We start from the raw sequence: 13,468 nt of genomic DNA on the forward strand, positions 1-13,468 counted from the left end.
CCCTAAATGGTTATGGAGATGAAATCTTCGGAGAGAGAAAATGACAAATTATCTAGAAACTAAATGTTGTAATATTTAATTTGTTTCATCAGTGCATTAGAAACTATAAATGTTAAAATAGGAAATAAAAACAAGAAAGGAACAAATTTGAATTGTTTGTAACTGGAACTACAAATGGAGTCCACAATTTAAGTCCTAACATATGGACTCTTTTAACCCACCTAAATAACTCAACACCCAAATACACATTCCTAAATGTGGTCGAAGAGCTAAAAAACAAAACCAAAACACCCGCCATAACCTTAAATTAAACCCAAGCAAATGAATACTTTAGCATCCATCAGCCCATAAGAGAAATCTCTGTTTGCGCGTAGTTTTCCCATCTCACTTTCGGGATCTCTCTATTTTTGCTGCACATTCTGTATTTCCCCAATTTCGTTAAAATGCCGCAACACACCTAGATTATTTGCCCCAAAACGAAGAACCAAGAATATTCACTCACAACACAGCTACATTATTTGCTCGATTGATCGCATTGCTGTTTTCTTTTTCGTCGTTGAATTTCGCGGAGGAACGACGATTCTCTATAATTCGTTTCCACGTGAAAGGGGAGGAGGATTAATGGAGACTAGCAGCGTCGGCATGGATAATTCGCCGGCGAAGGCGTTTTTGTTGATCGACGCAACCACTTGGTGGCAAGAAATCAATGATTCTCTCCTTTGGCAGGATCATATCTTCCTCACCCTTGCCGCTCTTTATGGCATCGTCGCCATCGTCGCTCTTGTAGGCTCCTTCTCTCTGTTTCTATACCCTTCTGTTCCCGTCCTTGTCCTTGTGTTTTCTGTTGTTAATCTCTCGTCGGAATTGAATTTGGGGAATTGGGTTTTTGTTTACTAGACTGAATATTTGATTTTCATGGTGTCCCTTGTTTCTGGTTTCCTTAATTTCGTTGTTGTATTGGGTTATTTGCTCATTGCACATCTAATTCACCTGGACTTGAATATGGGGTTTTATTTAAGGATTTTGTTGTTTCTGATTCATAATCCCTATCTCTGTGCTAGGAAAAGAACGAAGAGCTAGCAAACATGGAGCTTTCTTTGTCATTCTACTTTTGATCCTTAATTGTTTCTTTAGAATGAAAAACTGTAGTGGGGACTCTCTGGTTTTAGGCAATGGAAAAAGAATGGATGAGATAATGAATTCGATTGTATGAATCGTTGTTGGGGTTCTTAAATGTTTAATGTTAGGATGTTTGTGCCTGGTTTTAGGTTCAACTAGTTCGTATACAATTGAGGGTGCCGGAGTATGGTTGGACCACGCAGAAGGTCTTCCATTTTCTCAATTTCTTGGTGAACGGAGGTTTATTTCATCGGTTTTGTTTTTCCTTTTTCCACTTACCTTTTCTTTAATTGTTGTGAGTTCTGTGAATCTCTGGGCTAAGTGATTAAATGTATCTCACTGCAGTGCGGGCAGTCGTTTTTGTATTCCGTCGTGACGTACAGAGTTTGGAACCACCGGTGTGGTTTGGTTCTTAATTGGTTGTTCTGATTTCTTTTTCCTATCACATGTTTAATGTTTCCCTTGTTTGTCTGTCTTAATAGATTCTCCATCATATCTTGCTTGACATGCCAAGCCTTGCCTTCTTCACAACTTATGCTCTATTGGTTTTGTTTTGGGCAGAGATTTACTACCAGGTGGACATTTTTATTTTTGAATTCATAATGTTCTTTTTGCGAATATGGAAAGACTATATATACACACCTTACAAAAACTTTCCTCAGGCACGTGCTGTATCAACTGATGGGTTGAGACCAACTTTCCTTACGGTAAATGCAGTGGTCTATATTATTCAGGTGAGGCTCATTGCTATATCACGATTGAGAGATGAAGAATAGAATATTAGGGGCGAGGAGAGTTCAGGGGAGGAGGTTTGGTCTTTAGCAAGGTTTGACGCCTCATTTTGGGCGTCCATGTTGAAGGAGTTTTGCAATTATTAAGTTAGGTCTTATTATTCTAAATGGTAGCTCTTTCCTAGGCCGCCAAGCTAGGTATCATCAGCCTCCTTTTAGGTGGTTGTTTTGTAGGCCCGTTTTTTATTGGCTCGTGTTTTCGTCCCTTGTTAGCTCTCTTGTCCTCTTTCATCTTTTCTGATTTTTTCATTTTAAAAAAAAATGTGTATCAGGGTGTTGGCTCGTTGTGGCCATTTCAATTAACGACATCAACAATCATTTGATTCATAACACCAGTTATTAATTTCATAATCTAGTGAATATGAGTGAGAATAATGCGTCCTTAAGCATGTTGGATGGTAAAGCAGACCATTGACTCAACGTGTAACTAACCATACATGTGTCGGCTGTATTTTGCATTCTGCCTACTACGTGGATCATTATTCATAGTCAATAGCCAGCATGTTAACCGATTAATATATTTAACCCTTCTTTTTCTAAAAGTTTGATTGAGTTGCTTGCAGATTGTTTTGTGGCTGATATTGTGGTGGAATCCTGTTCATGTTCTGGCCACCCTTTCTAAGATGTTCTTTGCCAGTGTCTCTTTGTTTGCTGCCCTCGGGTTTCTTATTTATGGGGGAAGGTAATATTAGCATCTGCTTTTTCTCTGTTTCTTTATGATTTACATACATTTAAATAATCCTTTTTTCTGTGATGGAGGAGTAAGAAAAAAATCTATGTTTATTGCTTATAGAACCCATACACTACAAGGGAAGTTTGTGATCATGAACTTCTAAACGGGCCTTGTGTTTCTTTAATTGGGGAGTAATTTTGTTAATGGCTGCTGTATTTTAAAGGTATATGTGCCAGATATGATTTATAGCTTAGGGAAGCTGTATATGTCCGAGTAAAAATCCATTTGCCTATAGATTTAATTATTAAAGGTGGAATATAAAGTTGCAGCTCACTGGTCCCCAGTGAGTGGTTCTTCCAGTTGAATAATTTCATTTCTTCCGGTGTTGATGGATACCGGTCATTGAGATTGGAGAACCTGAGATGAATCGGTTGAGACGACCCTAATCAATTCTGAAAAGTTAATGAAGACTTCTAGAAGGGTTTTTTCTTTTTTTGGTGTTGTGTGTGTGTGTGTGTGAGAGAGAGAGAGAGAGAGAAGAAACTACTTTCATGAAAGAATACACCAACAGAACATAAGCCAAAGGAACAAGGGAGCCACAACAAAGTTAAAACGAAAGGCTCCTGTCATTTCAAATTTAATCCAGGAAACAGAAAACACTGAGAACCAAAAACGTGGACAGAGCGATTGAAGGCGAGCCATTCTTCAATTGTTCTCTCTGTGTGAGTCGTATGATATTTTCCCCCCTGAAATTCTCAGTTTAATTGGGGTTGGAGAATCCTTTTTTTCCTCAAAACAATTTCAAGGATGGGGGGCAGAATGTAACCTTGCTTTGACCCCAATCTCTACCCTGAAGTTTTTTTTAAAATATTTACAGCACAAGGCTTTTTGTTGGTTATGGACCTTATGGTTAGAAAGTCAACCATAAATAAGTTAGCGTCTTGGCAAGACTTTTTTAAATCTATATTTAAAAATATTAAAGGAGTTAGATTATTCTTATTATTTTTAGGGAAACGGTGCTGTTATAACTACAAATAGTTGAACTTTAGCAATATGCATACTAGCACTGAATTTTAAAGGTTGGAATCCCAAGGTATTTCTAAATTGCGAGGGTTGCTGCAATTATTTGCCTTCATACTTATGAAATTTAAATCCAATGACTAATGGAGATATAGCTATAGGGTATGTAATATTTTCAAATTTTTAGGAGTAATTTTTTAGATTCAAAGTTGGGCGTGACAGTACCAATGTTTAGTTTTGGAGTGGTTTCTTGTTTGCCAAAAATAATTTAAGAGTTGAGGAAGGTTCACTTTTCTTGTCATATGATAACCCTTTTCGTGCAGAATTATTAAATCATGTGATCTTCAGTAGTTTTCACTTCCGTTGGCTTTTCTCTTTTGGTGCACTATTGGCATCTGGCAGACTTGGAAATTCCCTGTCTGTGACATTACTTGTAATTTGCTAATGGTTACTTTAACTGTCTCTGGGTAGATTGTTCTTGATGTTACAGCGCTTTCCTGTGGAATCCAAAGGAAGACGTAAGAAGTTGCAAGAGGTAGGATGTTATAGACTTCTTTTTAGAATTTTGATTCGTTTTAATCTTTCCCATAGATTCTCTCTTTTAACTTTTATTTGTTTTGGGTGGGACAGGTTGGCTATGTGACAACTATATGTTTTTCTTGTTTCCTCGTCAGATGCATCATGGTGAGTTTACTTCTCTCCAATGTTGTTATGCTGTACCATTGGGAGTGATTGCATTAGATATTCTGCCTTGTAGAGTTAGTATGTTATCATACTTACAATCGGTGTGTAGAACAAACATCTCGCTCATTATGATTGATCAAATTTTTAAAAATATTTGTGACAAGTTTAAGAAGTTGGACAATTGTAATTTATAATGGAGGTGCTAACTATTATAATCAGCTTTTGTTACTTGATGTGCATGAAAATTAGCATAGAATAATGTTTTAATAAGATATGAAGACAAGCAACTCAAGAAGGTTAGTTGTATCGGCGGTTACCTACATGTTTTACCGCACCAGTAACTAGGCCGGGCCTGGGTATTATAATGAACTTCAAATTCATTTTCGTTTGGGTCCTTAACCAATCATCAAGGAAAGCCTAACGCCGTCCTCAAGGATTAAGCATAACGTAATAGAGTTACATATAGGCTTATCCTTGTAGCTATTACTTGTGTATTATTTAATCGCTGTTTTATGCATATACTATACAGTGAAATGAACAACATGTTGTTTTGCCTTTCAATTGCTTTATATTCATACTCATTCGTTTTAATCTTGGTTTAATTTTCTTGCGCTGTAGATGTGCTTTAATGCTTTTGATCAAGCTGCAGACCTTGATGTTTTGGATCATCCTGTTCTAAATTTTATATACTACCTGGTAAATTCGGATTTACCTATGTTATTTCGCTTGTGGTTGTTTGTATTACTAGTCAATTGGGGTATTCTAATCAATATGATGAGTTTCCTGCATTCTATTAGTGTTCTATGATGATGAATTTAGTTCAAGTCTCAACGTTAAGCTTGGGACTTGGTGCCTTTTCATAAAGGTGAAGCCTTACCCTTAAAATTATAATATTCTCCTCGATGGGAGATGGGTTATTCTTTGAACGGAATACGTTGTTCCTTAGTATTTTCTACTTCTTTTTGTTCAGGAAAATGTGGAACGTCATTCTCTTTCAAAAGTATGAGTTCTTACTTGTGTTTCCATGTATGCAGTTGGTTGAGATTTTACCTTCTTCTCTGGTCCTCTTCATTCTGAGAAAGCTGCCTCCCAAACGAGGAATTACGCAGTACCATCCTATCCGCTGAAAGGGTTGAGGAAGAAAAAGAAAGTGTGGTCAAGGTTTCAACTTCTTGCATCAGAAGGAAGCGGAAGAATTGGGAATGAAAAGGTACATGCTTTCTAGGGAAACATGCCTGAGGCATTTGGAGTTGTGTTTAAATAGAAATGAAGAGGTACAGGCCCGAGATTAGTGTTGGTGTGGCATATGATTTAACCTAACTCGCTGGATCTCTTGTTGTTGCCTTTTTGGTTCAATAATAGCAAGAGAAACAGTGACATTTCTAAATGCTTTTCCCTGTATATATACCCAACAATTGCATCTGAATTCTGCTTTTATAACTCATGCTCTATGACTCGTTAATTTTTTGCGACAAAAGCCATTAGAGGCGGAGGAATTCAAACCCAAGACTTGACATTTTTAAACTAGCCGCTCTTTTCTTCTTTTTTTTTTTAGTGCAACAGGGATTGAAACTTGAACTCCGACGTGAAGGAAAGTAAATGGTGCCTTAAATGTTGAACCCTTGTCCTCATTTTTTTTTTCCTACATCATTTTTGTACACTAATTTCTCATTTCATTTCCTATTGTTTAAGTTTTGATCAATAATTTGGTTGTGTTTAAGCTATCCACCAAAATGGATGTAGGCGAAAAGTATAAAGATTTAAAACCCCTCTTAAGAAAAGGCAACCATTCATGTGACATTTTGACCCACATGCCTCCAATTTATGTTGAATCTATCTATTCGTTGGATTTCTTGGCCCTACCCAGGTGACCACCGCCAATTGGAATAATAATTATTATCAAAGATATTAATGAAACGGACAAAATAATGTCAAAGAAAGAAATGGACAAAGCTCCTACTTGCTAACCTTACCCACACCGTCATTTTCGGATTGACACACCAACCAATGAAACTATTCAAAAAAAAAAAAANAAAAAAAAAAAAAAAAAAAAAAAAAAAAAAAAAAAAAAAAAAAAAAAAAAAAAAAGCTTTTAAATAAAATCAACGTTAAATGAAGTGCTTGTCCAAAGGGAGTTGAAGAAGTTTTATTGAGAATTTCTGAGATGTTAGTGTCTTGCTCACGAGAAGAAAGGCGAGACAAAGATCCAATGTTAGATAAAAAAAAATTTAAGATGCTTTGGAAAGAGAAGATTGTTGTTGGGTTATGGTTAATGTTAGAGTAGTTATGACAACTACACCTCTAGTACCTACCGCTTTCTTATTACATAGATGAAATTTGGGTCAAAGTGGATAATTGTAATGCTAAGAAGGAATTGAGTCGATATACAAGAATGATAAATGGAAACTTTGGAGCTTCCTCAAGGTAAAAATGTTGTTTGTTGCAACTCATATGCCTTGTGTCTACACTCAAATGATGAGATTGATTATATATCTCGAGTTTTATATTGAGTGTAGTTGAATATTTCGTGTATGCAATAGTTTGCACATGTCTTAGATTTATCCTAGGTAGTTATTGCAACTTGTAAATATTTGAGCAATCCTAAAAAATAAAATTGGAAAGTAGTTCAATCGAAGCTTGTGAGGTACTGTTTGTTGAGGATTATTGGGAGTGAATCCCACGTTCGTTAATTTAGTGGAAGATCATGGGTTTATAAGTGAGGAATATTATCTTCATTGGTATGAGGCCTTTTGAAGACGCAAAAAACAAAATCATCAGAGCTTATACTCAAAGTGGACAATATCAATTCCTGACATGGTATTAGAGTCATTCTCTAAACTTAACCATGTCAATAGAATCCTCAAATATCGAACAAAGAATTGTGAGCCTCGAAAGTGTAATTAAAAGTAACTAAAGTGTGAGGGGAGGATTGTTGAAGATTATAGATAGAGTCATTAGTCAAATAGTTCCGGGTCAACATTCTTTTTTGTGATAGTCAGAATTCTATCTTCTTTTCCGTGAGAATAAAAGCTGTATACCAATTTGAGCACTAAAAATAATAGGAGTGATAGAATGACTAAATGTCTTCCTTTCAAAACTACTTATACATTCGGTTGATCAACTAAGGTCAAAATAGAGATTTGTTGATAAAAAAAAAATCACCACCTAAAAATAAAGATTTTCTATGAAATTGACCGTTACCTCCTACTTCACATGAGAGTTTTGAAATTAGTAGTGAGATAGAAAAAGTTGGTGTGGTCTGAGAGGTCAACTTAGTTATTCACCACCTAAAAGTCAGCAATTATACAAGACATTGGATACNCTAAATTCATTACCAAAAAAAAAAAAAAAATAATAATAATAAAAATATATATATATAGGTATATGCAAATCATTCTCTGTCGTTTTACTTTTACTTGAAGCAGTAATTTCAATTTATTTTATATTTTAATTGAAGCAAGAAATTCAAATTTAAACTTAAAAGGAAAGGATGACAAACAGTATTTTTTTTATTTATAAATATCATGATTTTTTTTTACCCATTTTTGAAAAGTGATCATTCATTCTTTTTTCAAAATTTGAATACAAATTCATATATTTATATTCTGGGTTCATAATAAAGTTTTAATCAAGTGTTGTTTTGGTTTCTTTTATTTTTTTAAACTCTATTTTTATTATAATTTTAGCATAATATTAACTCAATAAAATTTTGAAATGCAGTAATAATTTTATATTAAAGATTTTTTTTTTTTTTTTGGTTGGGCATGTAATTTGTGTTAAAATTTTGAGTTGGTTACTTTTTAAAATAAAGGAACAAAGATGAACGTTTCCAAAAGGTATTTTCAAAAAAATATATGGAAACTTTAGTGGACAAAATTTGAAATATTAAGAACCATAAAATGAACTCTTTGAAAGTAGAGGGACCAAAGTAGAGAATATAAGAAAGTAAAAGGATTTGAAGTGAAAAAAAGGAGAAAGAGAATAAAGGTCCTTTTCCATGGTCTTAGTAGAAGACGAAATAGCTGAAGATGCAGAGGCAGAGAACGGTTCAGTGTACAGATGAATTGAAGCAGCGCGCGCACACACACACACACACATGCTTGTTGCCTTATCTCTCAGTCTCATAGCGGAAGTGATGGAACTTCCCTTCACTCCTCTTCCTCTTTCTGAGCTTTGACCATGAAATCTCAATCTCCACCCATTAATTCCCTCCACAACCCACTCTTCTGAACTCGCCTTTGCGCGAAGGCTTGTAGCATTGCTCGAAATCCCTTCGTTTCTTCTCCTTCTGCTAATCCCAGACGACGAATTTATTTCATGGACTACGAGAGGATCCAGAAGCCTCAGGTTTTTGCTTCGTTCTCTTCTGTTTCTCTCTCTTCTCGCTGCCTGTATTTCCATGACCCATCATGAGGGGACGATGCAGAGTTACCGAGGAATTGATTTGTATTTTCATGTTCGTTTTTCTTTTATGCTTGTGTTGTCTTGTGTTGTTATCTGATGACTTCATTTTCGGCAGGCTGCCGGTGGAGGGGGGTTTTCGCCCGGGAAGCTTAGGAATATGCTGCTTGGGTTGGAGAAAAAGAGGAAGGAAGAGGAGGAAGAGCTTGGATCCACTTACGACTTGAGATCTCAACCTTTGCCGATCGATGAAGCTGGTAAGCTGAAAATGTTAAGGATTTGTTTTCTATGAAGTTTCATTTTGACCCTCGAACGGATTGGATGCTCTGAAGGCTCCAAATAGAAAAAAAATGGAAATTAAAGCTTCCATAAGAGGTAGAAGTACTAAAGACCCCAGAGAGGGCCGTTAGGAAGCCCTACTGTCTCTGTATAACACTTATCCAGAGGTCGCGATGTCGAATCATTGAGTGTAATGAGGAAAACTTAATGTCTCTGAAGTACCGTTAAAGAGGGCGTAAGAAAGTGGTGCTTTTAGCCAGCTAAAGAGGGCGTAATATCTCCCATGTTTCCATATATCTTTTAGCTAACAAGTTCCTGTTAACTCATGTCTATTCCAGACAAAATGATGCATTATTCTCCCATTTTCAATGTTCAGATGTCTGCTTCACTAAGAGAAAAGGCTTGATCTTTTGTACTTCTTTACGTTGTTGCTTCTTGAGGTGCTATTTACAAGGATATATAGTTTATAAGTGAAATGCACATGATTTAAACTGAACTTCTGAATTTTACAGTGAGTGAGTATCCTGTTTTATTGAAGTTGAGATGTTTTTAATAGGCACTAGCGGATCTGATATTTGCAAAGATGTGGATGTGGTCAGTGTCCTTCCAGAATGCTCGACTTCAAAAAAGGCTGATTCACTGGACTCGGAGATGATTAATGAGCACAGGTTGAAGGACAACACTCATAATTCACGACTTAGGATGCAGGACGAGCCTTCTCTAGATTATGATAGTGGACAGGATGCTTCCACTCTGCTCACTTCAACCTTTGAGTTCCAGAAGTCAGAGAGGTCCACACGAGTTACCCTGGGGCCCTTCTCTAAGCCAGCACCATCCAAATGGGATGATGCTCAGAAATGGATCGCAAGCCCTACCTCAAATAGACCCAAAACAGGGCAATCTCAGATGCAGGCTGGACATCTTTTTGGATCACGAAAATTAGGTATTGGTATTGGGAATCGTCAACCATCTCTGAAGATCGTGGTTGAGGTTCCAGATCGGAAAGTGGCTGCTTTTGAAGAACCAGATACAAAGCAGATTGATAGTGAAGCTAACTTTGGAAGTGTTGCCCAGAAGTTTGTTACTTGGGATGCTAATCCATACACAGTAGCAGATACACATGGCAAGCCTATGTTGATGATTGAGAACTCTGTTGGAGAGTCAGCAAGTAAGAAGATGTAGTTCTTAATAAATTTTGGTCTTACAGTATTCTTAACTGTTATCTCATTAGTCTAGCCAGGAAATGGCCGTTAAAGATTTAGTTGTTAACTCTCATATTTATAGATTAAAGGTTTCCAGAACTTTTACAATATTTGGCCTTTATTGTTAAATTATCTTTCTGGTGGTTATGGCATGTAGCATGCTTTCGGGACTATTTTGCAGAATAAATTATGAATCACCAACTTAAATAAGGAAATGCTAGGAAGGCTTTCAAATATGTTCGTACTCTAATTCTTGGACTTCGAAGTTGGAAATGAGTACCCAAAAATGAACTGGTAGTTGTTTCTTTACATTTGGTAGTTTTATCCGCAATATTTTGGCTATCCATTTCTCTGCTCTACTGAATTTGTAGTTACAGATTGATCATTTTGAACTCCTCTCATGTACCTTCTCTTGGACTGCTTGTAAAGTTTATGTACTTTAATGAATCTGAAGAATAGTAGTCTGTGTTTGAACTTGGGAGGTAGAGAAGGTGGAACATTTCTGAATGATTAATTTCTTTTAGAGACATACTCTGCTTCATCCTTTGTCATTGTTTTTTGCGATTAATAAGACAAACACCAGTTGGCTACCGAGGTTGAGTTCTATTTCTTATGAAATTATTTGTTCGTAGTCATTGATAAAGTAGTTTTGAAAAGTAGCTGTTTTATAACCTCAGGTGGGCTTCAACAATGCTTATATTGCTTTCACTTCTATGAAATGTTGGATTGTAAACTCATTTTGAAACTAGTGTAAAATAATTTTATTTGAAGAAAACATGAACTATGGAACTTGTTTTTCTTCATCCCCTGCCCATCGTAGTTACCAATAATTTTTCTTACAAGACATGGCATCCACTGGAAAATAATTATTTGAACTCTGATGTTGACCATGCTGATTTATAGCTGTTTCATATGATCTTTAATGTGAATCCCTTTGCAGAAAGGAAAAAAAAAATATATATATATACTTAAAAGTAAATTGGATTTCACCTTTTTTTTTGTTTGTTCTGTACATGTTTTGCAGTTAGTCTTAGCCAACATGATTCATCTTTGGCCATTCAGACTGCAACTACATTTATTCCTCCTCCCACGACTGCTCGTTCTGTCTCGATGAGAGATATGGGTACAGAGATGACACCTATTGCAAGTCAAGAACCTTCTAGGACTGGAACTCCTGTGAGAGCAACAACACCAATGCGTAGTCCAAATTCTTCTCTTCCATCAACTCCTGGGAGAGGTGCACCAATCTCATCTCCGACCACCGCAGCTAATGATCGTGTAGATACTGACCAGGAGTTATCTGAGAAGGAGATGCAATTAAAAACTAGAAGAGAGATAATGGTTCTCGGCACACAATTGGGGAAACTGAACATTGCTGCATGGGCTAGCAAGGAGGAGGAGGATAAAGATGCTTCAACGTCACTTAAAACTGTTGCAACCGAACGACCAGCTAAAAGTGTGATAGAAACACGAGCTGCAGCATGGGAGGATGCTGAGAAAGCCAAGTATATGGCTAGGTAATCTTTTCTATCATTTTACCGCGTGCCGAGTCTTTCAAATCTTTCAGAAAAATAAAACTAAAGTTTGGTAGTTTCAGTCCTTTGTTTTTGTTCCTATTCCAATCCATATCCCTATTCAGATCTTAAGTACTATACTTTGGCATGGAAAAGTATTGGGTCCATTGGTTACAATAACTAATGATGATGAAAATTCATCAGGTTCAAACGTGAAGAGATGAAAATTCAAGCATGGGAAAATCATCAGAAAGCGAAAACAGAAGCTGAAATGAGGAGAGTTGAGGTTTGTGCATACTACTTGATGCTATTCTTGAATGACATTATATGTTTTGGCTGTTGAGTTTTCAGTGAGTTGTTAACCTCCTGGATCCAGTGGCTTTGGGATATGTGAGAAAAGAGTAAAAGGAAATTTGGAGAATGAGTTCGCCTATCAACATTTTAACTCAGGCCAACTTTTTATTGGGTTTTGGTTAGTCAAATGTTCTTTCTTTTCAAATGTGTACATATAAAGGCCAACATAAGGTAGCTTAGCGGTTAAAGCATTTACTCCTCGTAAAGTTAGATGTTCAAATTCCTACCGTTTCCTCCTCATAAGGTCAGTGTTTGAGCCTATTTGAGTATTCGTTAAGAGTCGTGCCTTCATGTGGTAAGTTAGTTATGATGTAAGCATGTTTATAGACATTACGAATGGCGAGGAGAAGCAAGTTTTGGTTTTGGCTCATGTCTAGGGGGAGTGGAAAGCACGAGTATTCCGTTGTAGAAATACTTCTGTAATACCATGAATAGTTGAACTCCCATAATACGTCACATATACTCATTCCTGATTAACGTTGGAAAATTTCCAGCCAAGAAACTCAAATATCAAGTCAATCTTTTGATAATGAAATTATGCATTGAATTAGTACTTGGGGTTATGCAGGTTAAAATAGAGAGGATGAGAGGACAGGCGCACGATAAGCTGATGAACAAACTAGCGGCAGTTAGACACAAAGCTGAAGAAAAGCTAGCAGCAGCAGAGGTCAAGAGAAACCGCCAAGCTACAATAGCTGAGCAGCAAGCAGATTATATTCGCCAAACTGGTCGCATCCCTTCTTTATTTTCCTGCTGCTATTGNTTTCATTGTTTTAAATCATTTGTATGTGTTTTTATTTTCTCACTATTTGTCTATGTACTGTCCATACTGTATACAAATTCCGGTTATTGCATGGTTTGTTTAGTTTCTATATGCGCTTATAGAAGAAAAGATATGGGCTGCTTCATATTTTGTACATTATCACTTTTATGTTTTCAAAGAGGTGCCAAAAATATGAAAAATCATTTCGGAGGTCTGTTACCATGTGATTCATAGTTTTGTCTCATTGGATGAATGAGATAAATTATAAAAGTATTTTGAATTTGTTTGGGATTGATTATCTAATGCTTGATAACTATTAATCCAATGCATGATATGACCCTCGACGAATAGATCTTATCAGACATGATACCCACCAACTTCCCATGCAAGCTCGCAAGCTCTAGATCAAAATGAGCCATTGACAAGTACTTGTAAATCCACTAATCAATTACTAATCAATCCACTCATCAATTACTAATCAAATTATGAACTAGTGTAAGATTAATTGAAGTTTTAAGAGTATTTTAAAAAGGAGTGGAAGTGAAGATAGAAAAAAATTAATTTATATGGGTATACTAAGATCTCAAATTAATAATAATGATGTCAATTAAACATTAAACCTTTTCTCTTAATTTTTTTTAAAGATTTTAAGTTAATTTATATGAAAT

General features: G+C 36.1%; 2 protein-coding genes across 2 annotated transcripts; both read left to right on the plus strand.

Moving 5' to 3' along the window:
- Positions 1–321: 321 nt before the first annotated feature.
- Positions 322–5,731, plus strand: LOC111800401 (tobamovirus multiplication protein 3-like). Its single transcript, XM_023684082.1, has 10 exons — positions 322–783; positions 1,269–1,359; positions 1,465–1,517; positions 1,602–1,694; positions 1,782–1,853; positions 2,474–2,592; positions 4,075–4,138; positions 4,234–4,287; positions 4,906–4,983; positions 5,322–5,731. Exons 1-10 carry the CDS (start codon positions 622–624, stop codon positions 5,412–5,414), a joined length of 879 nt encoding a protein of 292 aa, XP_023539850.1. The 5' UTR covers positions 322–621; the 3' UTR covers positions 5,415–5,731.
- Positions 5,732–8,263: 2,532 nt separating this feature from the next.
- Positions 8,264–12,996, plus strand: LOC111801797. The gene is made up of 7 exons (XM_023685961.1): positions 8,264–8,634; positions 8,807–8,945; positions 9,524–10,135; positions 11,194–11,686; positions 11,888–11,969; positions 12,606–12,821; positions 12,904–12,996. The coding sequence occupies exons 1-7, from the start codon at positions 8,605–8,607 to the stop codon at positions 12,994–12,996; spliced, it is 1,665 nt and encodes a 554-aa protein (XP_023541729.1). The 5' UTR covers positions 8,264–8,604.
- The last annotated feature ends 472 nt before the right edge of the window (positions 12,997–13,468 follow it).

This window comes from Cucurbita pepo, chromosome LG01 (genome assembly GCF_002806865.2).
Source record: "Cucurbita pepo subsp. pepo cultivar mu-cu-16 chromosome LG01, ASM280686v2, whole genome shotgun sequence".
Lineage (NCBI taxonomy): Eukaryota > Viridiplantae > Streptophyta > Magnoliopsida > Cucurbitales > Cucurbitaceae > Cucurbita > Cucurbita pepo.